We start from the raw sequence: 23,701 nt of genomic DNA on the forward strand, positions 1-23,701 counted from the left end.
GTTTATTATCATGGTCTGCCGAAAGCTGTGATACCAAATCAGGGCGTTCCATGCCCACGGGATCATATTTTGCCATAAGATAAATGTAGCATGTATGGAAATTCAATTAATGGGCTGTCTCACTGGGCATTAATGTAGCATCCTAGCACAAAGCTAACCTAACTGTGCTTCTGTTTTACTCATTACTTTGTGAGACAGGTATTGCCCAGCCATGATTGTTTGTCACAAGAAACAAATGCAGAAATGAAGACAGGCTCGGGGACTGCTGGGAGGTGTCAGTATAAACAATAGCATGATTTGCACACAGGTCTCAGACAGTTTGCATCCCTTTTACTTGTCAAGTTACTTTAATGGAGGCTATAAAATAAATAGCTGTGGCTATAATCTTTAGGAATTAAAATGATTACCTGGCAAGTTGAAGTAATTAACTATTCTCAGCCAGGAATCAAACCAGAGATATATGGGTAGAAGGATGTGAAAAGAATATATTAACTCACTAGGTAATAGTACTACTGTCCATCCTTTTTAGTTTTTTAAAAGAAAAAAAAATTGCATGTTGAAATCATGTATCGGCAGCTTTTATGACCGCTGGAGTAACTGAGAGCAATCTTAGCAGAAGAGATGCAAGACATGGTTTAGGCATGCATGTGTTTGGTCTGAAAATATTGTTCTGTCTTTTTTCTTATAAAAGGCTATCCAGTGTGGGCCTTCCTTCTAATTAGATACAAGGCCAAGTTAAAGGGTGGGATTAGAGGGCTGGAATTCTATGTAGTCACAGAATATGCCTGGTCTTCTCTTCCTTCCTCACTTTTAAGAAATTCATAGTAGGGTCATAGAATTTTGGATTATGCTAGTTCTTGACCATTTTCTGAGTTTCTTAGAAATGTGTTCTCATTGAGGTAAGGAAAAAAGTGCTGGTTTTGCACACTTGCATTCTGTATAAGCGAGCCAATCATGCTTCTGGTAAACAAAATGGAAATGCATGTAATCCATAAATACCAGGCTGTTACATGCTCATTTGACTGTATTTTGTGTTTCAGATCACCACATTATGCTTGCCCTGAAGTAATCCGGGTAAGTTGGTTAACATTAGTGTGTATAAATATATTTTTTAAAGCGTCACTCCTTGCAAGTACGCAGATAGACCCTCTGTACAGGAAATCTGTCCAAGGCAGACAGCATTGGAAAGGACACAAGGAACGTAACTACGGTTTTGTTTGGCTCAGTCCTGAATCAAGCTGCATCAGCCATATGAGGGAAACGATCGTGTGTTATTCTCACAGTAGCCTTCGTGCCATGTGATCAGTCAGAAATACAGTAGCCTCGTTTAACTTGATCTTTCCACCCAGGGGATGCAGTCCCCTATGCTTTTCTGTCTCTGATGTAGCTGTCATTTCAGTAGAAGAACCAGGGTTGACTGTCCGTGATGTTGGTTTCTGTTAAACGATGCGAACTATGCTTTCCCTCTCCTCTCCCTTTGTCCTCTGAAAATAAGTATCCAAGATTTCAGTGGCCAAGATTCCCCTCTTTTAAAGCATAGCTTTTATGTAAAGCCAAGCAGGAAGCATACAGAAGAGACTGTTCAGACAATACTATGAGTTCACAAATAATGTGACTGGTGACAAGCTCCCTGAAGAACCAGGGGAGAGAAAAACACCTTCTTGACGTCCTTAATGCACCTCTGACACTGTTTAAGTGCCAGGTCTAGTAATTTGTGAGTTGTCAACCATTCCTGCCCTGCTCCCCACTTCTGAGCCTGTTCTTGCAGATCGCAGATAAGACTGTAAACTGATGTTCATAAAAATTCAATTAATGGGCTGTGTCATGGCCACCTAGTTGGGAAGGCCACCTTGGGAAGCAGGTGGCTGCATTGAAATGTGGGGTTTCCCATTCTCCCCTCTCTTGTTCTTCAAGGATAATTAATTCATTTACTAGTGAGCAGTCTTTTGAACCTGTGTCATTGCTGTGCAGGGAGAAAAATATGATGGAAGGAAAGCAGACGTCTGGAGCTGCGGAGTCATTTTGTTTGCGTTGCTAGTGGTGAGTCATCTTCCTTGTGCTGTCCTTTAAAAAGAAAAGAAAAATCTGAAAATGCTGCTGCATTTAATGGTTATTCTATTGACATCAGGTACAGATGGGTTTTTTTAGTTCCCCTGTTTTTGTATCTCTCAGTTGCATCCTTTCCTCTTATTTCTACATAGGTCCCAAAGGAAAAGTATGAGGAATATTTCACTGCTTCTTTGAAATGCTGCTGCCCTGCACAGGAGAGCATTGACAAGCATCAAAAACTTGTCTCCATAAATGCTCTTTTCTGTGTTGTGATATTGCAGCACATTTTTTGACTGGAAAGGATATGCAGGGTTACAACTCCAGGGTACAGAGAGTGTCAAATAAGTTGTCCTTCACAGGATCGAAATATGGCTGGGTTTGGAAAGTGTTTGTTTTTTCTGCTGTATGTATATACGTGTTTCGGTAGGTATGTGCATACATTAACTGCAGGGTTTTATCAAGAGGAGATTTGAGTGCAACAGTTTTGTTTCATGCAAGTATTGAGCTACATTTTAATTCGGTACACTTGGGAATATAAAACTGAGCCAGTAGTACAAAGTTTGAATTAGTTTCCATCTGGCTCAGTAATGCTTTCTTTAGTATTCAAAATGTGGTATCTTGTAACTTATCCTTCTTTCGATCAAAGTTTCAATTCTCTCTGGAATTTATTCTGATTTGCAGTGGTAATGTAATACTCCTAAAGATAACAACAATTGGATGTCCAGCTGAAGGCAGATAGGCTTGGCATTTGTTATCGATTTCCATAGTATAATGTAGGAAAATATAGTTTATGTTCATATAAGCATATACCTTGTGCAGATTGAATACTGTATATGAGAATGTATTTTATGTGCATGTTAAGTTTTTTATATCTATAATAGTTCAGATGATCACCTACAATTATAAAAATAACAAGCTTGAAGTCAAATTTTGATGTCCTTGTGTATTTATTAGTAAACCTAATTACTTCACTTAAATGTTTTATTTTGACAAAAGCACTTGTACAATGTACAATCAGAGTTAGATTATGCTCATTATTTTTGTTTAAAATACTTGAAAATTTTAAAGGTTTTTGTTTCAAAAAATATGCTGGCCCAAATCAAAATACCTTGAAGTAATCTCAATATGGTGCTTTAATTCACCTTAACTGATCTTGCTCTTTTCTTCTTTTTCGTCATTACAATTCACTGACATTTTTGAAGTTTTAGATTTTTTGTCTTGATGTTGCAAGGGAAGAATTTTAACTATCTCGCTAGATAGCACCTGGTCATCTATTGCTCCTCAGCAGCTATTTTCATGGCTGATAAAATAGAACTGTATAATGAGCTCTTAATGTAACTTCTTGAATTTGTAAGAATAGAAGAGAGAATGTGTCAAGGTGGTTAGAATTTGCAGGAGTGGGCTTTTTATTTTCAGGAGGGCTCTGTCGAGATTTGGTGTGTCTCTGTTGCTGCACCTTCATCTGTTCCTACATATATACATGAACCTGCAAAATGATTGAAATAAGTCTATTATTGACGGAGAGTGCAGAGCTCTCCAGTTAATTATGTCAGGACAAACCCTACAAAAAGTCTCAAGCTATAATAGCAGGTGGTAGTAATAGAAGAGCTGTATTTGTTACCTTCAGGAAATGCCACAAAGCAGCCTTGCTAACTTCATCGTGGCTTAAATTGCATTAGCCAAAGTATTGAACTATCAGAATTGATTTTCCTTTAAGTCTGGAACAGTTAGGAAAAAAGTAGGTAAATCAGGAGATTGGTTACAGGAGACAGGGAGGCGCTCTCTTCAAGGCCGCTTGAATGAACAAAGAACAGTAAATAGTGCCCAGCAGTGGTTGCCATCAGGTGTGCTTTCTGAGGCTTCTGTAAATGGAGCTGTTGGTCTCCATAAACCATAGACACAGGATTGCTTATACAGATGCACCACTCACTGTAGTAAGAGCAGTGCCAGAATTGACAACTTAAAGCTTCATTATCACAGCAGCTGACAGCTTTCAGCTTCCCACAAACCGTCCTGGAAATAAAGGAAGCTCGGCACCTACTAGAATTAGGCAGTGAAAGAAGGAAGTGAGAATATCTAGGAAGGTGCAGACTTGCTATAAAAGGGTATCAGCTTCAGTCGGTGGAGTTATCCTAAAGATTTCAACTTCTTTTTTTCCTTTTTGTCCTTGCAGCAAGGATAGGTCTTTTGCTGCTTTTTGTGGCAAGCTGATGATCTATTCAAAATGTAATTTCAGCTAAAAAAACCTCAAGCCATTCATGTAAGTGAGCTACAGTAGGGAAGCAATAGGAACTGATGACCTGACCACAGCATGGGAACTGGATGGAGTATATTAAACAGGTAGAACGTCTGCTGCTTCCAAAGGCTAATGTTGGTTAGGGTTTCTTTCAGCTGTGTCATTTCACTGCTCCATCAGAAAGAGGATGTTCTTTACTGAAAGTCTCTCAAATGCTGTTCACCTTCTTTTCAATGTCTGCAATAAATGTGTCTCAGGAAGATTAAAAATAAGGAGACGATAAACATTGCTGCTGTGAAAGTATGCCCAGGAGGAATACCAGCAGATCAAAAGCTTGAGCTGAATTTAAGTGAATCCATGCATCTTTGGTGAATTTGCCTGGGAAGACAATTTCATATTTTGTATTGTTTTATACTGGTAGTCATTTTCTAATTAAAGGTCTAATAAAAAAACTATGTCCTCAGTTTTGTTTCCTATGTTGGAGAAAATACAGCAGCATTAAGAAATTATTTATTTTCAATGGATAAAAAGTTTTTTTCACTTAAAATAATTCATTATGAGCTGACCTCCTCTTTTCCATTCTCTCACCATGTTTATCCTGGCTTTTCTCCTTTTGCCCTCTCCAATTCCCTTTCGCTCGTCTCTCCCATCCACCACTCTCTCACATCCCTGCAGGGTGCCCTGCCTTTCGATGACGACAACTTGCGGCAACTGTTGGAGAAGGTGAAACGTGGAGTGTTCCACATGCCACATTTTATCCCCCCGGACTGTCAGAACCTTTTGCGGGGGATGATTGAAGTGGATGCCTCGAAACGTCTCACGGTAAGAAGGCATTTGCTGCAAGTCATGTGAGCAAGGCTTCATTTGTCCCCTTGTTGCAGTTAACGGTTGAATAACTAAGGTAACTTGTTGATTTACTGCCACTCCTGTGTGTTTCCTCCTGAGCAAAGAATGAGTGGAAGTGGTAGAGTCTTTGGGAAGAAGTTAGATACCTTCTCTTTTAAATCATGAGGGCTGATTACCCATTGTGTGTCTTCTCTAGCCTCATAATTCTCCTTCATACGTAACAGTGGGCATTTAGAAGAAATCCCTCATAACGTCATCACAGTGCCACTGACCCATTAGCACATTTTGGAGTCCACCTGAGTTGTCTGGCTCTCCTGGCTGGTACAGCAGTTTGTCAGGGACATGATATAACTGTTTGAAGGTCAAAACTGTTAGGACTGTTATTTGAAGCTTTGCTATTAAACAGAGTATGCTTTTCTTACATTTCTGACAAAAGTGACAGCTTCTCAATGCCATGCGACCTGCATTGTATTCTATCCTGCATATGCTCTGCATTATCCTCTAGCAGCCTTTAGAGCAAGTGTCTTCTAGTCTGCTCTTTCATCTTGTGCGCTGTGGTCCTGAGCACGATTCGGCCCACAGTGTTGAGCTCCTGGCATTCAGCACTGAGTCTTTACATCTAGGATACATCCAATCACTACAATAGAGACCCTGCAAGGGTGAGCACTGTATAGTGATTGTATCCTTCATTAACACTGTGTTAGTGTTTTGGGGAATTAAAAAAAATTAGCAATTAAAATCATTTTGGAAAGCAAGATTGCCTGCTTGTCAGTGGAGGCTTCTGCCTTTATGGGTACATCGCCCTTGTAAATCCTATTGTCAGGCTCTGGTGATGATTTTATACAGATTTACTAAGCTCACAGATTCTGAGTAGGAGTATGTATAAAGAAATGTAAATTTAAAACTCCTCCTGGTTCTTCAGTCTGCTAAAATATTTATAAATAAACTCTCAGATCAGTGCTTGGCCTCTGCTGAGATTGCTAACAACAGCATCAGTTTGCGCCAGCTGTGATGGTGCTTTCGGGATGCAGACACCTGTCTGCTAAGAAGTGAACTGAAACTGCCTTCACAACTGTCTTTACAGTACTACCTGACAGCTGCAGCTGGGTTTTTCTTTCATTTATTATGAAACCAGGTCATGCTCTATTTGGTGACATAGGTGAAAAGTGCTTCATGCTATTACTAGTATCCCTACTTCTGCAAACCCAGTAGCCATCACATTTGCAGTGCATAAGTAGCACTGATTGGGAAAAAAAAATAACAAAAATATTAGGCACTTTAGAAGGCCTTCTTTAAACAGATTTTTAAAGAAGAAAGAATATTTTTCCAAGTATTTTCATGGAAAGAACACTGTAGAGGTTAGGGCTGTACACTGAGACATGAGACAGCTGTTCTTCATGACTAAGAAAGTCACCAAATCCCTCTCTAGCTTAGTTTCTTTTCCATAATGTAAACATAACAGTTTTTCTGTTGCTTTTTTTTCTCTCAAAGGTATTAGTGCCGATGGTTTTGAGTATACCAGGGAGCAGATCATCAGATGTTAGATCTTCTTCAAATTGTTCTGACTGAGTTTTGCCGTAGAGCATAGTCCCTAAATGTTTTGAATTTTGCAATACAGCAGAGAATGTACATGCATAAGAGAGAAAACAGTTAAGGTAAATCAAAGTCTCAGAGTGACACACACCCCCCTTCCTTTTCTTGATCAAAATGAAGCTCTCATTTCCTTAGGGATGAAAAAAACCCAGATCAGATAGTTATTGACAAGCACTAACCAGTGAATTGTGAATAACAATTTGAAATAAAATGTATTCAAGAGCTGAGAGCTGGGAGGGAAAAAGGATAGCTCTTTGTTATTAACTGCAATCTTATTTTCATTATTTTAGAGTCTCTCGATTTGCTGTCCCTGCTGCTGTCACACTTCCCTCTCTATGCTGTTAGTGTGCCGGTTGCTTAGATTGCCAGGCAGAGGGGAGTTCTTTGTTTACCGCACAGGAGCTGGGAATATATAGTTCATTTTGAGGAGAGATCTGAATTCTATTTTAGCTGTGTCCTGTGAAAAAGGGTATAAATATGGGTTTATTTGGAAGCCTCTATTCCTAGAAAATATCTCGCTTGAATCAATTTGATATTTATACAAAGGTCTGAGTGAAATTGTGGCTTGGGTACAGTAAATACAGATGTAGTTGTTACCATTACTGATCATTTGCTCAATATCTAACTGGTGAATTCAGCAGAAAAATACAGTGAAATGTAGGGTCACTAGAATTTTTTTCTTTCATTTTTCCCTTCTCCTCTCTGCTTTGTTCCTTTTTTTGATTTGTATCTCTTTTCCTTTTCATCCAACTGCATTTCCCTCCCTGCAGTAATTGCCATTTCACAGCACACCCACACCTTCCCCAGTCCATCTGTTAAAATGATCAACAAAACCAGAACTAGCATTCACGTTTAACTGTCATCATTCGGCTTCAGTGTTAGAGCTTGGGAGGATTAATGGAGAGGAGAGTACTCAGAATTATTGTTGCTTGCCCTTTCCTGCCTTAAGAAATAGGCATTACCTTTCTTTGCATATGATTAATTTATGGAAAGAAGACTTTTATTATGTCTTAGTGGAATATTGTTCACGCTCACCATATGTTACATAGCCTCAAGTATGGTTAGTGGGACGTCCTTGACCGCTTTCCTTTACTGGGCCTGTTTTGCTAAACATCCTTTAAAATAAAAGAATCCATGTTTTTCTTTAAGTAGACTGCAAATGTTGATCCTAGCTGCTGGTCATGATATTTCTGACCATCCATGTTCAGGAAAGCTGAAGTCAAACAAAGAATGAGTACTGAGGTAGTCAGCATTTGAGAGAGCCTGTCTGAATAGCACAGCCTAAAAGAGCTCCACTTAAGTCTACGCAGATGATGTCTAAGAAGGGTTTTACTGGTTGTCTGCATATTCATTAGAGGTGATTACCAGGGAGAGAAGGATTATTTAAACTAAAGGAAGATACTGGCACAAAAACAAATCTATGTCAAACGGCCTTACATGAAAGCAGGCTAGAAATTAGAAGAAGCATTTTAGCCATATTAGTGGGGTTCTGGGACAGCTTTCTAGTAGGACTAGTGTCAGGAGGAAAAAGTGAACTAGTTTTAAGTTTGAGAAGGTTTATGGAAGAGAATGAGCGCTCTCGGTACCTGCAGTACTGCAGGATGAGGTTTCTTTTAGTTACGTGCTCTTCAGAAAGTGGATGGTTTTTTCCTTGAAGGTTTCAAATGATTCAGCATCTCTACAGCGGAGAATTACAGCTCCTGTAGTGGAATCCATTTGCATTCTCAGCTGCTATTTTCTTCTACAGAAACACAAAGGCAAAGGGGGGAGAGTAAGGAGCTTTTGATCCACTTCCCTTTTAAAGTTGGATGAGCATTATCGAAACTTTGTAGAGCAAAGTGGATCAGAGCAGATATTGCAGAATAAGCTATTCTGATAAAGCTGTTATTGTTCCAGTGTTGACATTTTATTCCAGAGTATAATGACTTGTCTTCCATGTTGGGTGCCCACATAGTCTGAAATACCTGTCCCTGAATATTGTCCAACTTAAATTACACACATTTAAAGAATCTCCTCTCTGCTCTCTGTTTGATTTTGTTTTTTCTGGGGTCTGATGTATGTTAATGATGGACCACAGCATCTAAAGAATGTTAAAAAAATGAACACGGGAAAACACAGCCTGATTCCTTCTTCATTTTTCCAGGTCTTATGGTAAGGTGCCTATCACATCATTTAAATTATCTCTCTTCACCACCTGTAGAATGGAGGTAATTGTCCAGTTGATGTATTTAGTCTGTAAGCTTTTGGCTGCCAAGGGCCTGTTCATGCACTGTGCACGTAGCACAGTGATACCTTGCCCTTGTCAAGGTCCCTGGAGGCTTCTATAGTACGGCTGCTACTACTGACACAGATAATGGTTTTACCAGTGCTGTTTGCACTGCCGGCTTGAATCCTTTGGTCAGGGAAAGCCTCTATCTTGACATTATACAGTAGGTTTAAAGCTGAGACTAGAGGATCTTCTGAATGAAGAAGATTCATTTGTGGTGTGGGGCACAGATGGGTTTGAGACTGTTCTCTTTCTGGACAGGGAAGTCTGAAATTTGACATGAGTTCAAGCCCAGAAGCCCTCATCCATATCCACAGACTCTGAGAAAGTTTTTCTTCAGGTCAGAACTTCTTAGCTTGGCAACCACTCTGCTGAGATCAGTGCCGAGGATGTAGACAGCACTGTCTTGTTTTCCATCTGCCCGTCTGCCTCCATCTGTTGTTCTCTGCCTTACAATTCAGACGTAAGCTCCTTGGGGGAGGAGACCTCTTTTTCTGATGAGTTTGTACAGCTCTGTATCGCAATGGGTCTCTCATCTGTGAATGGTGCTCCTAGATGCTACTTCAGTATACAAGTTTAACATATATTGGAAGTATTTTTACGTAAAACCGTGATAAAGGAATTCCTCCTCTCCTTCCATTACAGCATTTTAGCTTGCAGAAGTCTCTCCTCTGACTGTGCATGTGCAATGAATCTGAGCATGTTTCGTTGTTTCAGAGATGGTGTCATGAGACAATTGCCTGTGGTGGCTAGGAGACATTAGGAAGCAGCATTTTTACAACTTCCATAAAATGGCATTAAATTTGGCAAACTCATGTGCAAACAGCAAGAAGAACCCTCTGGGAAGGGTTGTTAAATGCCTTCGTCACTTAAATGCATTTAAACATTGTGTTTAAATGAATGCAGGAGGAGTGAGATTAGCTCCCACTGTGTATCTCCCTCCCCTGCATTGCATAGTAAAAAGCATACAGACTTCTCCTTGTCAAAACCAATCGCCCTCCCATAACCTTCCTGTCACTTTAATGCAGATGAAAAGCAACAAAGCATTAATTAATTACCTTTAAAAAAGCAGTGAAGATGTTGGCAGCAGCGAGCACACTTGTAATAACATTTCAATGCAATTACATTTGAATCAGAATAGAAATTGGTTTTGTAGAATACTTTTCTTATCTGGGATATCCTAAAGTACTTCACAGCAATGGTTTTGATGTGGATTGAATGGCAGATGTGTAGGTAAACAGCAGCCATGAGAGCTCTCATACACCTTCGAATGTATATCAAGGTGCTACAGGGCTTCTCTTTCAGAAAAATGCTATGGGCTCATTAGCTTGAAGGAGATTGATCAGCAGGGATGAGCAGAAGGGATTTCTCTTTGACATTTCTCTGAAGGAGCCCAGAGGTTCTGTGACTAAGACGTGAACTGGTGACCCTCCTTTCTTTCCCCTCTCTGACTCAGAAAACAAAGTGCTGTTGTCTGCTTTGCCATGGCATTTCTGCATATCACAGGCACAAAAGAACAATGTGACCCATGGAGACAGAAAATGCAGCAGGAGAAGCAAGCATGAAAGAGGCTTGGACATCGCTTAGCTGTATCATCTGCATCTTGTCTGAAATCATTAATGTCTCTAACCCTCCATGTGGTATATATGAAATAGCAAGTAGATATGCATCTCATAGGGTGGTTTCACCAAGTAAAGGAGGTATAGTACACTCCTTAGCAGATCCTCACAGTACTATGGACCTGGTAAGTAACCACGCTAAAATCCTGTCCCATGGAAACTGTACAAAACAGGCTCTTCTTATGTTCTGTGTTTGTACCTCAGCTTGTAAAGAACCAGGAGGAAGAAGGCTGCATCTCCAGGCTGTTAGGGGAACACCCATAATGTGTATCTTATCTCCTTGAGTTAAGCTGGTCAGAGGAGTTGGCAGTGTGTCAGCAATACTCCACCTTTCTCTTAATAGTGCAGGGATTAAAGGACTACCTAATGAAAGGGGAATTGTGATGAAGGGGAATTATTGTGGCAGAGCTGAGGCCACAGCTGGATGCTGTGAAAGTCTGCCTGGGCCTGTGGATGTGTGTGCTGGGGGCCATTGGTGCTCCCAGCACCTGGGCTGGTTAGAAGACAGCTAGATATGCAAGTACCAACTGCACCTCTGATTGCAGTGTTGATACAGTGTTGGTTTTAAAGGAGGCTGCCTCTCATACTACTCCCTCCAGCTTCCTGTCATGCTTTCCTAAGCTGCATTCCCTTGTTTCTTTGTGTTCGGGAAAAGCCCTGTCTCACTTAAAAAACGATCACATATAGAGCCGACCTCAGATCTTCCTGGTTTCCCAGGGATGGAGCTGTTGTTCCATAGCACAGAGTTCTCTGATTCCTTGCTCTCTGTGGCAAACACCTACTTTCTATCTCTGAGACTTTGTTGTTTGTCCGTTCCTCCTTTTTTTCTTTTTTTTTTTCTCTCTGATTCTCATTATTCTGGAATTGAAGTGGAAAGTAATAAGAGCAGGACAGCTGTCTCTGTTCTTCCTGACCAGTTTAATGGGTCTGTGATTTCATCTTATAGCTGTTAGCACTTGAGTTTCCTTCCAGCTCTCCCCTGCCTCTCACCTGTATGTTGCACAAATGCAAGCCTGTGTGCAGTGAGTGTGCGTATTGTTCTGCACGTACAAAGGTGCTTCATAATGAGGAATATGAGAAATATTGTCTGCATAATGAAAATCCCTGGGCATCTATGAAAAGTTCTTTTCTACTGTGATGATGCTTCAAAAAAAACAGATTAGGAAGGTTCTGCTGTAAGTATGTCATATGAACAGTTTGTTCTCTCTACTGTTACGAATTTCTCTTGGAAAAAGGGTGTTACTTTCTTTCCCCTATGCTTGTGGAAAACATGGTCATCGTGTAACATTTGCTAGAATCTACCTTCCATAGGGAGACAAGGCCACTGTTCACCTTTGATCAGTCCTTCATTACATAGTAAAATGCTCATGTATGAAACAGGAAAGAGGGAAGTAAAAGAAATTTGCAGTTTGGTGTTCAGGTGCTGGAACAATAAATGGTATTGTTTTGACATAGAACCTTATTCTACTTGGTCTTTAGGTTTTAATGATAAATATGAAGCCAGTCAAGAATGGGTCCTGGCAGAAGGTCATATCACACATGCACAATTTATTTTGTTTATTCACATTATCTGTTTGAATCTGTTTCTATTTCCTTCTCTCTATCTCTCCTTTTTTCCCAAACAAAACTAGAAATGAACTTTAGGTGTAAAGAATCAGCTATTAAGCACATACAGAAAGGAGCAGTTTGTTAGCTTCAGTTAGATTATAGAGGGGAAGGGCTTAGGAAGGGAGAAACTTAAATTGCCAAAACACTTGCCTGTGAAGCCTTGTACTTATGCATTTTCCTGGGATTTGGTCCTGACTGATTCCTTATGTCCAGAATGATAGTCTCACTTTCAGTGGGGCGGGTGAGGATGAGCACGCTCTTCATGCAACATAAAGTTCCTGTTGTTTGCACAGATCCAGCTCTGGAATGTCGGACTTATTTGAATATGCCTTGACTAAGGATGTCTTGTGGAGTTACCTTTTCTGTTTTACAGCACTAATTCCTTGTTTTCTTTTCCTTTACAGCTAGAACATATTCAGAAACACATATGGTATATGTAAGTAACACTTTTAATTCACTTTTGCATGCATTCATTATTGGTTCTGTTATGGGAGCTGATATTCTAGTGATCTCTCAAGAGAGAGACTGGAGTTTGAAAGCAGCTTTCACACAGGTGGGGAAAGGGGCAGAGGCCAGAAAGGCATCTAATGTTTGGGTTTTTTTACCCTTTACTACTCATGTAGTTTCATCTATATATATATCAAGCCAGGAGCTTTTTATACAGTGGCTAACAATTGTTTGAAGTAAGACATTCAGTCTAGCAACTTACTGTGTTAAAAAAGATACCTGCAAGTGATCAGCAAAAAAAACCCCCAACTAACAGCCATATTTAGTTTGCTATCTAAGTGCTACAGTCAATCCCTTGCAATACCTTCTTGACAAGAAAGCTTTCATTTGTTCCTTCTTGGCATCTTGGCTTTTCTCTGAAGTAGAAACAAAAATGATGATATTGATAAGTAAGCACCTGTGAGCAAGAGCTTTTCTGTCTCATAATCCCTACTCCTTCTTCTTTGCAGCAAGCTAAGAGGCTGCTTCTGACCTTGTAACCTGTTGATGTGAGAGTAGTTTTGTGACTTGATTAAAAGCAGCAGTCTTGACAGTGAAACAGGAGGTCTGTGAGAAAAGTACGCGCCTGTCTAGTGGTTTGGGTATAAGGAAGATTGATGGCTTTTAAAAGTGACCTTGCACTTTGTGTAGCCTGAATAGTATTTCAAGAAACCTAAGTAAATAACATTTTTCTTTATACTGATGATAACCTAATCAAACTAAGGAAAATACTTCACATACTAAACAAGGAAATAATGCTTTGATACATACTTCTGGAGGTCAGCATACCTACAGGTTCCCCAGGTGGGTGATAAGGAAAGTCCTGCCTTCATAATCCTATCATTGCTCTTGGGAAATACTTGAGGATGATATGAACTGATATTTAAGCCTGCCACCATGAAAAAAAAAGCCCCTTTGTTTTGATTTGTTTTGTTTTCTCTAATTCTATCTTATGGGCAATGTTCACTTCTGGATTTATCTGACTTTGATAGGACCTGAGGGCATTCAGCAGTTTGTTGAATAACATGTTTTTTTCTTAGTTCACCTGAAATGGTGGCAGCACTCTGCCCATGGCTTTTTCATGCTCTCTACAGTTACCAGTTGACATGGCACTTTTTTAAACCAAAGGAGGACTGGAGTGTTGTTTGCCGCAGGTATTTTTTTTTTAAACTCTCATGGATAAATGTAGGAGAAATGGAGGGGGGAAAACTCTAATTATAATCACTAAAATACCCCTCCTGTAATGTCTTACTAGCAATTCCAGAAGTAAATGCTGTTTACATCAGACTGGATAGTTGATCCCCTCTGCTTCTCCATGGAGTGAAATCTGCTGACTTTCTGTGCTTTGATCAGAACTGGAGTGGGAAATAAAATGAAATGTCATTGATCGCTTGTATTATTATTCTAACCCTCCTCAAGATGTTTGCCTTGAAGTTTTCACCTGTCGGAGGACTGTTGTCCCAGGCTCACATGCACAATTAGGCAGGTGTTATTTCATGACTTTATTCTAGATTTAGAATTTGAAGATTTTTTTCTTTGCAGACATAAGCATTTGAACATTTTCGTGTACTTCTGGATGAAGGTCAGACTCTCTGATGTCTGTAAACAGATTTTTACCCCAATGGAAATGGCATGTGAGGCTGTTTTCAGAAGTAGAAACTGAGTTTTGCAAAAGCAAGTCTCCCCTAGACTCCCAGTGTAGTCAATGCAGAGAGAGAAAGGCTCTTCCAGAAGTCTGTTCAGATTGCCTAAAACGAATTTTCTGCTCAAAATAGCTTTTTTAATGAGTCTCTTTCTCATTTTCTCTATACTGGCCGTAGATTGACCTAAGGAGGTTAACCTCCTTTGGCTAAATTTAGTCTGTGAATAACCCTGCCATCTCCAGAACTCAACTACTTTCATCTGGTAATGTTTCACAGCCTCTTTGCATTCATTTTGCCTGGAAATATTGATGCTGACAGAGAAGGAGAGATTATAAGTGGCTGTTTTTCTCACATCTTTCATTTTTTCTTTATTTCATGTAACACTACTATTCTATGTAAAATCTTCATTCTTTGTCATATCTAGGTTACTGACCTGAAAGTTGTACTCAGAACATATAAGTGAGTTCACTTAATTATTCAAATAAATATTAAGGCTACTGTAAAACTGAGGAAAAGATTTATTTAATTGCAGACTAGGCAGAAAAAGAGGTCTTGAAAGTTGAAATCATGATTCACAGGCCTAAAAAAAGGAAAAAAGAAACCAATGAGAAACCTTTCATCACCAACCTCCTGTTCTTCTTGCTCTCCCACCCAAATTAATTTATTGAGGTTTTTTAAGCCTTTTTAATTGAAATAATTTATTTTTACCTCAAGCGCAGGTTATCATAAATCAGCAAATAAACAGCAGTTATTTTTACATCTTTTTAATAAAGCAAGAGGGCAAATAAAATTAGCTATTATGGTAAATACATACTCCTGTAACACTGAGTTATTGCCCTAATTGTGAAGGTGCCAAATTTACTAAAATCTGAAAAAGAGTAACTGTACCAGTTCTGCTTTGCTTTGCACTGATGCAAATGTGCATCTTGGTGAGATTCACGAGGAAATTTCATGGAGAGACTGAAAAAGTCCACCCTGGTCTGGAATCACAGCCATTGTAGGCACCTATCCTCACAAAGGAGGATGGGTTTTAAAGCGCCAATTACATTCACGTGAGCCTTTAAAAAATATACGTGATTTGCAGTATTCATTGTGTGACATTGTTTGATGTCTGTGTGGGCTGAAATGCAACAAATTTGTCACTCTCTGCTAGACTGAGAATAGAAGAGGCAATACAGTCATGCCAATCACAGCCCAGACCCGGTGATTTTCATTTCCTGAAGCACTGAATTGCATTGCCAAATGACGAGACACCTCTGCAGAATATGCTTGTACCTGATGAGAATGTGTGAAAATTCCTGACTATGTCTGAGGCTGACCAGGTGCAGGGCATAAGGAAAAGCCACTTTTCAGTACACAGAAGATGGCAAGCTGTGCTGTCTAGAAATGGCTCCCACGCTGATTGATATAAAAGAAGCTTGCAGGTGATATTCTGCTATAGACTAGGGCACCTAGTAGGAAACCCAGATTTTCTGGAAATTTTCAAAATCAATAATTCTTTTTAATCTCTTTAAAGTACCTTAAGGACATCTGCTTGTGATATAATGAATGATTAATTAAGTCAATACTTTTTAAAAGTGAACTCCAGATCATTAAAAAACAAAAACACTCAGCTGCTGTTCAAAGGTCCATCATGCAAGAATTTATCTTAATGACAAGGTCATCACTGGCTTTAATAATGCAAGGTTATGATCTAATCATTGCTTATTACTTGCTGAGAGCTAGATCCTGATCCTAAGAGGTAGGAGTAGCTACCTCTTAAAGACAGGGCACTCAAGGAATAAGGTGTTTCTTTAGCTGAACAAGGATTTTTGAATCTAGCCCTTAGATTTAGGACCATGGTGTCATTGCAGAATACATAGACCCTTCTGCAAGACTCCAAGGAGGTGTCAGAAGCTGTTTTAGTGGTTTGACACACAAGAACGAATCCCCAGGAGCAGATTCTGTTTCTGTCCTGTATATTCTGCTTCCAGTCCCCTAAACTGAATAAAACTGAGCAGGGGGTGTGTGAGTGCTCAGTGTAACGGAAGTGGGATCTGACCCATGTTGTTATGACCTACATAACATCAGAGTCTGGCTCCATGACATGTATGCAGGAAGGGCTGAGCACATTTTCACTGCCTCAAGAGAAGATAAAATGAAAATTTCTGAGGAGTCTTTCTGCAAGTGATGTCCCACAAACATGGTTAACAGAGCAGATGCCTCACAACTGCATTTCAACTTGCTTAAAAATAAATTGCAAGTAGCACCCAGCAATCTCCTGTGATTAAGGTGAAGCATGTAACTGTTCCGTCCCAGCGTCAGAGCCCTGGCTGCAATGACGTAGTGTTGCCGTCTTATATTGGAGGAGATAATCTGCATTGGCTCTTTTTTTGGTGCACTGGCTGAGACCTTGAGCTCACGTGTATGATCCTACCAGCGTTGCTTTCTAACCTACCCAAGAAAAAATAGGTGCATTTGAATTGGAGCTCCTTTTTCTGTGTAGATACTTGGATAGCTCACATCTGAGCCCAGAGCATTTTAAGCTGTGTGAGTAAGTTCACAAGTTGTGTTCACCTTATTTCTGCCAGCATCAAAAGGAAGAACCTCTTGCCCAAACACAGACCCATAAACAGCAAACACTGACATCTGGTGCAGTTTAAATATTCCCGATTCCTGTTGCCCACCCTGGGAGCCTGGACCCAACAGTCACACATTTACATCACATAAAGGAAAGGGAGGACCTCACCCACAGAGCAGGAAAACCTCAACATAGCACAAAGCATCCATTGAGAAATAGCAAAGATTCAGTGTAGACAGTTTCTCCAACCAAAATACCACCACCACCATACCCACCTCTTTGGGTGGATAGAGTTTACATAAATTGCTTACTGCCTACCTAAACAAAATCAAAGGATATTCAGGGTGCCTGAAATATGTATCATTCAGTTGGTTATAGATACTCTGACACCTTGACCTGTTTCTTACAGTCAGGGCCTTTAATTGCAATGAATAATCAATATTTCCTGAGTCTAGTGAATGGGATGAGATAATTATGCAGGAAAGCCTGTGTTAACTACTTTTAAAAGAGTAATATGCTCTACCACTAATGGTGTATTCCTAGGACTGCCACTGACCTTGGGCATCACACTTGGGCCACAATTTTCAAATTTGCATGTCTGAAGAGAAGCAGAGATTGTCATATTTGGGCGTGTAAATAGACAGCCTGGTTTCCCCAAAACCCCTTTAAAGTGTGTCAAGTGGAGACCTGAATACTGAGGTCTCTTAATCACATTGGAAGCTTTAAAGAAAGAAATTGCTGCAATGCCAGTTGTAATCAGAATTGGTGAAAAACAGTGATGGTTTGTTCACAGCTCCTTCTTTGAAAGAGAATCATTCAGCTTGCACTTTTCAGCCTGATAGCCTGAGGTCTGACCTGCTGATGAGACAGCATCTCTAAAACTGCGTAGTGTTTTGTAAATGTTTGGCATTAGAACGGTGAACAGCTGCTTAAATTACGAGGGCACTGGTAAGTGAAGTTCCTACTGCCTTTCTGACTGAACACAGACATTTCTCACTAAAGACCCAAATCCACAAGGTGCTGGTCACTCTTAGCCTTCACGGCAGTTTCTTCTGAAAAGGATATCTGTCTGGTTGTGAGCTCTGGTCTCTCAGTGGGAATTTAACAAGCTATTTCCATCTGTTGCTGCAGGCTGTGTTTCAGACTACGGGTTCATTTGTGACTCATGTTTCTTTTCTCTCCTTCTTTCCCTGCCCCCTTTCTCTCTCTCGTCTTCTTTCCTCTGCAGAGGGGGTAAGAACGAGCCAGAACCAGAGCAACCAATCCCTCGAAAGGTGCAGATTCGTTCTCTCCCTTCCTTGGAGGATATTGATCCAGACGTGTTAGATAGCATGCACTCGTTAGGCTGCTTCCGTGACCGAAACAAACTCTTACAGGACTTATTGTCGGAAGAGTAAGCACTTGCTCAGTCTTAATATCAGTTGGGTGTCCACGGGCTGGGATACTTATAAACCTGGGGAGAGGTAGAGATCACCTTAACATGTATCTTGCTGTGAGGGACCAGTAGCAACTTCTCACCCTCTGGCTGCTCATTTGCTAGTGAGGTGTTGGGAGCGAGTACTGAGCCTTTCTTGTACCGTGTGTCAGAAGCTCGCAGCATGACCAGCAACGGAGGCATGGTGCTGTCTCTTCCCTTGCTGCCAGGCAAGGTCACTTCCTGAAAAGATGGGCCATGCAGTCCAAATGGAGAGGTATCATTGCTCTTATTTGTGTTGGATATGCCTTTGTTGGCAAATTTTTATTTATTTCAAGCTTACACATGAGAGCTGGTGTACTTCCTGAGGTGTTAAGAGAGACATGTAGTGGAAGGAGCACTTAGAGGCTCAGGAGACCTGTCTTGCTGCCAGTCTTGGTTTGGAGTTCCTGTGGACACATTACCTTGTCTGTCCTGTGCCTCTGTTCTGTATGTGTTACATGGGAATCATATTTCCTTTTCTCACTAGCTGCTTGTTGGAGACAGCAAGATTCTCAAAAGCTTTGTGGATTGTGTATCTAGCTGGCAGATACATGACCGTTTCCAGCTTATTTAGAATAACTGTAACTGTTTGTTTGATGAGAATGGTTTATCTACATGTTGATGTTTTTTCCTCTTCAAATTTAAAGATTTTTCTTCTTTTTTCCAGAGAAAACCAAGAGAAAATGATTTATTTTCTTCTGCTTGACCGGAAGGAGAGGTATCCTAGTCATGAAGATGAGGATCTTCCCCCTAGAAATGAAATAGGTACTGCAGATATGACCTCTGTCACCATGAACCCATCTCAACTAGTTCCTCTTCACCTTTTTTTTTTTTTAATATATACCCAAACCCTAGTATCACTGTTACCTTCCCACTGAAACAGTGTAGTGAGAATCCTCAGCCTGAGGCAGGCAGGTCTGTTCTGTGGTTAAACCGAAGGCTTCATTTTTCAGGACATGTCTGTCTCACAGTGCAGAAACATCCAAGCTGCTCTTGAAACAGATCTTAAAAAATATCATGTGGACCCACAAGCTGGATCTGTGCAAGCAGATGAGGATTATAAGCAGTGTAGTCTAGTGGCAGAATTTTCTAATTACTAATCTACATGCAGTATTGCAGAAATGCTGCTTCCGGACTTGAGCTAGTAAGACTGTGTAGCATTGCATCCCTATGGAGTTATATATGTACACGTTCTCTTTTCTGTACGTAAATATATACACTGTTGAAAGTATGAGTAATATCACATACCTGTTTATAGTACATACATCAAACTCCCATGTTTTTAGACTATCTTAGAAAGACTTTTAAAGCTTAATATGCAGTAAGATTATATATCTTATAAAACTCTGGCGATACCACTTTATTCCTGAAGAATTTTTCGTTAGTATTTTAGGGTACTGCTGATCGCCAAGGACTTCACTGATCTAGACAGCAGAAAAAATGATTCCCTGAGGAGCTAACTATATAAGTGAATCTTGCTGTGCAGAGTGACAAAAGTTTAACTAATAAAGGATTACTCACTTCTATCAATAACCTGAAATAGCATTTTTACATGGTAGTGTTGTGATTTTCAGGTATTGTATTTCAGAACTTTGAAGGCTAGAAGCAAAGTGCTCTTTATTTTCACTGGAAAGCCTGGAATCTCCCAAGCCTACAGGGCAGTGGTATATTGAATTGTAGGTTTGTTAATACTCCGTTGAATTATTACCTTATCCAAGTTCCAGGCTCCAGGCCCTATAATTTTGGAGGGAAATCTCTTCTATGAGAGAAGAGATGGAAATTCTTAGTCAACGCAGTAATTTTTAAACTCTTACCTGGATGGAGCTACAGAGAGCATGTTAGCAGGGATCCTGATGAAGATGGGTAGATGTGCTAACTGCAGGTCCTGTAGTCAAAAGCCCCTTGTTCAGTGCAGTTTGTCATCTAGCACTTTACTAATGAGCTTTTGACTCAAACAGATTATCCTGCAATGTAAGGACACCATCGTCTTGTTTTAGAAATGCTTTTGTCGTAAGAAAAAAAGCAAGGTGACTCTAGAATCTTCATATCTATCATGTAAGTGAATACGTAGCTATGCCCTAAATACATCATATATCTCTTTTCCACATGCCAAAGTATTTTCATGGTTTGAACTGAAATATTATGCTCTACTCTTGTATTTTTTTGTACAAGGAGTGAAAATGTTCCGCAACAGGGAAACACTACTCTGAATGTATCATTGTGCCTTATCGGCACATTTTAGACTCTTTGAGCATTATTCTTTGAGTGTCTGTAGGTTGTATTTTCTCTTTCACAGGGGGTTTCCACCTCCTTTGTTCCCAGCAGTATCTCTGAGAACATGGGGCAAGGTTTAATTAAGAACAGTCATGCTTCTGATGAATATCTTGTTATTACCCATTAGCAATGGCCTTGCACAAACAAAGAAGAGCAGAGAAAAAGTAACAGATTTAATAACAGCAGCTTGAAGAAACCGCATTCATGAGAGTTGTGCATTGCCTGAGCTCTTGCCGGAAAAAAAAAGTGCATCTCAGAATATTTTGCTTTTTCCTCTTTCTTTGCATGTTAGGTCTCAGAAGGGATGGATGTGGGTAAAAATATGGACAGCCCAGACTAGCACCCTCTTCTGGTGTCCCTTTTGTATGTTTTAGCTATATAAAGCTTTCTCAGAGGGCCAGGGAAGGGCCACCTTCACCATCTTTTGAGTCCAGCTCCATTTTCTTTACCTGAAAACACAGAAATGAGAAACTTCTCAGTAAAATGAATGAGTGTTAAATAATGTTTCCTTGAGGAAAAGGCTTTTGTGGGGTGGAGTTTCTTAATAAAGAAGGAGTTTCTTAATAAATAAAGGAGTTCCTTAACCAGAGAACAAGAGATTGGGCCAGAATAGCCATATAGGATATAGGTGCCTCATCCAAACTCAGAAGTTGAACCTTTATTTCCCACCTTCCAAGTCAATGCCTTTATAATTGGACCATTACCTATGCGATTCTCTCTTCCTCTGTAAAAATCCTTAGGAATGGCTTCGCTTTTCTGACATGAAATAAAAGGAAAATGCATCCCCAAAACTATCACTGATCCAGGCTAGGACTTGACTTTTTTCCCCACGTGAAATATTTCCAGAGAGTCAAGAAGAGAAGGTCAAACACCAGAGGTTTTCCTATTTTTAATTACCATGCTTCTGCAAAATCTTCTACTGCTTTTATATGACACCACTTTGGTCTTTATGGCAGGATAGCTGTGTATTTAGCTATTTCTTTAGTATCTTTAGACTTGACAGTGATGACAGACTCAGTGCCCTGTCGTTTCTTACTCAGACCCTTTTAAAAAATATGTACAATATTTGCTACCCTCAGTCATGTATAGTGTAGGATTGTAGCCAATTTTAAAGAGGAATCAAATACCTTTGTTAGAAGCTCAACCACATTCATGCAAGTTTCTGGATGTATTTTCCATCAAACCTTTGTGAATTGCTGTTGTTAAATTTATTGGTGTGTTTCACCACGTGCTCTTTTTGCTTAAACTCTCTCTTTGACAGTTTAAAATATAGATTGGAAATCAGTATCTTCCAGGATCTTTAGCAGCAAGGACTGATATAAAAGCACCATTTAGCTTGTTAGCAATATACATCTCCTCCTCAGTTGTTCTGTTGATTCCCTCATGGTCCCTCTGGCTACTGTCCTTCTCTCAAGCGTTCTCTTTCTGATGGCTGTACAAAACAGTTATTCAAGTCTTTAGCTAATTCCTCTTCAGATTTCTTCTTCCCTCTCTTTTAATGTCCACCTTATATTTGGCCTGTTAATTTTGTAAGTGTCACTCAGCTAAATTTCCAGTTGCTGAAGTCTTCTGTTTTGAACATGCTTGGATCAAATTGCCTTTTAAAATACTTGTTCATAAAATGTTTTTCTTGCCTTTTTCCATCTTTCTTGTTTAGACTCTATTATTAACTAACAGTGATGCAGTCTGAACTTATTCATCTCCATTCTTTTGGCATTAACTGCTTTCTTCATCTTCCTTCTTCTTCCTTCTTTTTCCTTTCTTTTACACTGCACTCTTCCACCTTCCTTTCTAATGTCTCATATCCCTCTGCAAAACTTGTATCAACTCTCTGTTGTTGATAGCAAACGTAATTACATTGTCATTATGTGTGTTACTTGGCTCTAGTCACACTTCTGATACCAGGAGTTGTCCTGTGGGATAAATCCTTTCTCATTCTTTGAACTTGTTTGAAGAAGCAGGAGTTTGAAATGTCTAAACCTTGTCCCAGCTTACTTTTGACCACTTATATATGTGCAGCTGAAGTCACCCAGTATAACTGCTTTATTAGGTTTATCTCCCTTTGTTTTTCCCTTAACTTTATGCATTATATATTTTTCCTAATCTGGAGGTCATTACCCCTACTAGTATTTTCTACTACCTTTTTATTACTGGACGTAGTTTGAAATGGAGTGAGATACAACTGCTTTTTTTCTAATTAATTTTTAACAGGAAAATTATTACTATTAATACAAAGAATATTTGGGTTATACAGTAATGGGGTCAGTTGTTATCACTAGCCCATTTGCATTTGAGCTGTCTTTGCTCATGCTCATTGTTTCAAGAATAAGCCCTGCCTTAAAGGGATCTTGTTCTAAAAAACATGATGTAAGAGAGAGAAGAAACAAGCAAGCAGATGGGGGGCGTGAGGATGGCAGGATAATAAAAATAATACCATCAGACTAGGCAGTAGAGGTAGAATTGTCAAATGCAATATTACTGGTTTTACAAAGGAATCCTGGAAGAGGAAGAAGCCTTAGGAACTGGGCACTGTGAACTTCTTTCTAACTGCAGCGCTAAAAGATGCCTTTTTTTACAGGTGGTTACCCTCCGCTAAGATGTGTATATAAATAGAGGCAGGGAACTGGAATAGCCCAACTAAAGAAAAGAAAATCCTTCTGTATTTTTTTTCTGCCTTCCTTCTTTTCACTGTTTTGATGCCATGAGAGATGTTAATAATAAAACATCTCAGCATGTCTGCATTTGGTTCTCTGTTTCACCGTGGAGGTGCGTATGGATTGGCAAGTAACCTAGGAGCACTTTCTGCAGTGTGGTTTGGTATCTAGACTCTTTTCAGAGCAATTTAGGTGCTCCTCAGAACCGCAGTAAATGTTTCTCAGCACCTTTAGGAATGAATTGCCTTTAAATATCTCATTCTTATACCTCAGTTTTCACTCTGCAAAGTGAAAGTAGCACTTCAATACCTCATAGAAATGTTACACAATAAAAAGTGTAAAGCACTTCCGTTGCTATGGCAGTAAAAGCTGTATGATGACCTCTGAGATAAATTTTAGTAGCTCTCATTG

The 23,701-nt window shown here is 39.7% G+C and overlaps 1 protein-coding gene across 3 annotated transcripts in view; it reads left to right on the forward strand.

Annotated features, from left to right (window-relative positions):
• The window catches only part of BRSK2 (BR serine/threonine kinase 2), a 329,823-nt gene that overhangs the window by 256,337 nt on the left and 49,785 nt on the right, over positions 1-23,701 (forward strand). For all 3 annotated transcript variants that reach the window (XM_009328460.1, XM_009328458.1, XM_009328459.1), the window contains exons 6-11: positions 1,041-1,074; positions 1,972-2,040; positions 4,961-5,107; positions 12,622-12,653; positions 18,135-18,299; positions 19,030-19,127. In XM_009328460.1, coding sequence (XP_009326735.1) covers positions 1,041-1,074; positions 1,972-2,040; positions 4,961-5,107; positions 12,622-12,653; positions 18,135-18,299; positions 19,030-19,127 — 545 coding nt within the window. The remainder of the gene's footprint in view (positions 1-1,040; positions 1,075-1,971; positions 2,041-4,960; positions 5,108-12,621; positions 12,654-18,134; positions 18,300-19,029; positions 19,128-23,701) is intronic.

Source organism: Pygoscelis adeliae, unplaced genomic scaffold (assembly GCF_000699105.1).
Source record: "Pygoscelis adeliae isolate BGI_AS28 unplaced genomic scaffold, ASM69910v1 Scaffold166, whole genome shotgun sequence".
Taxonomy (NCBI): Eukaryota; Metazoa; Chordata; class Aves; order Sphenisciformes; family Spheniscidae; genus Pygoscelis; species Pygoscelis adeliae.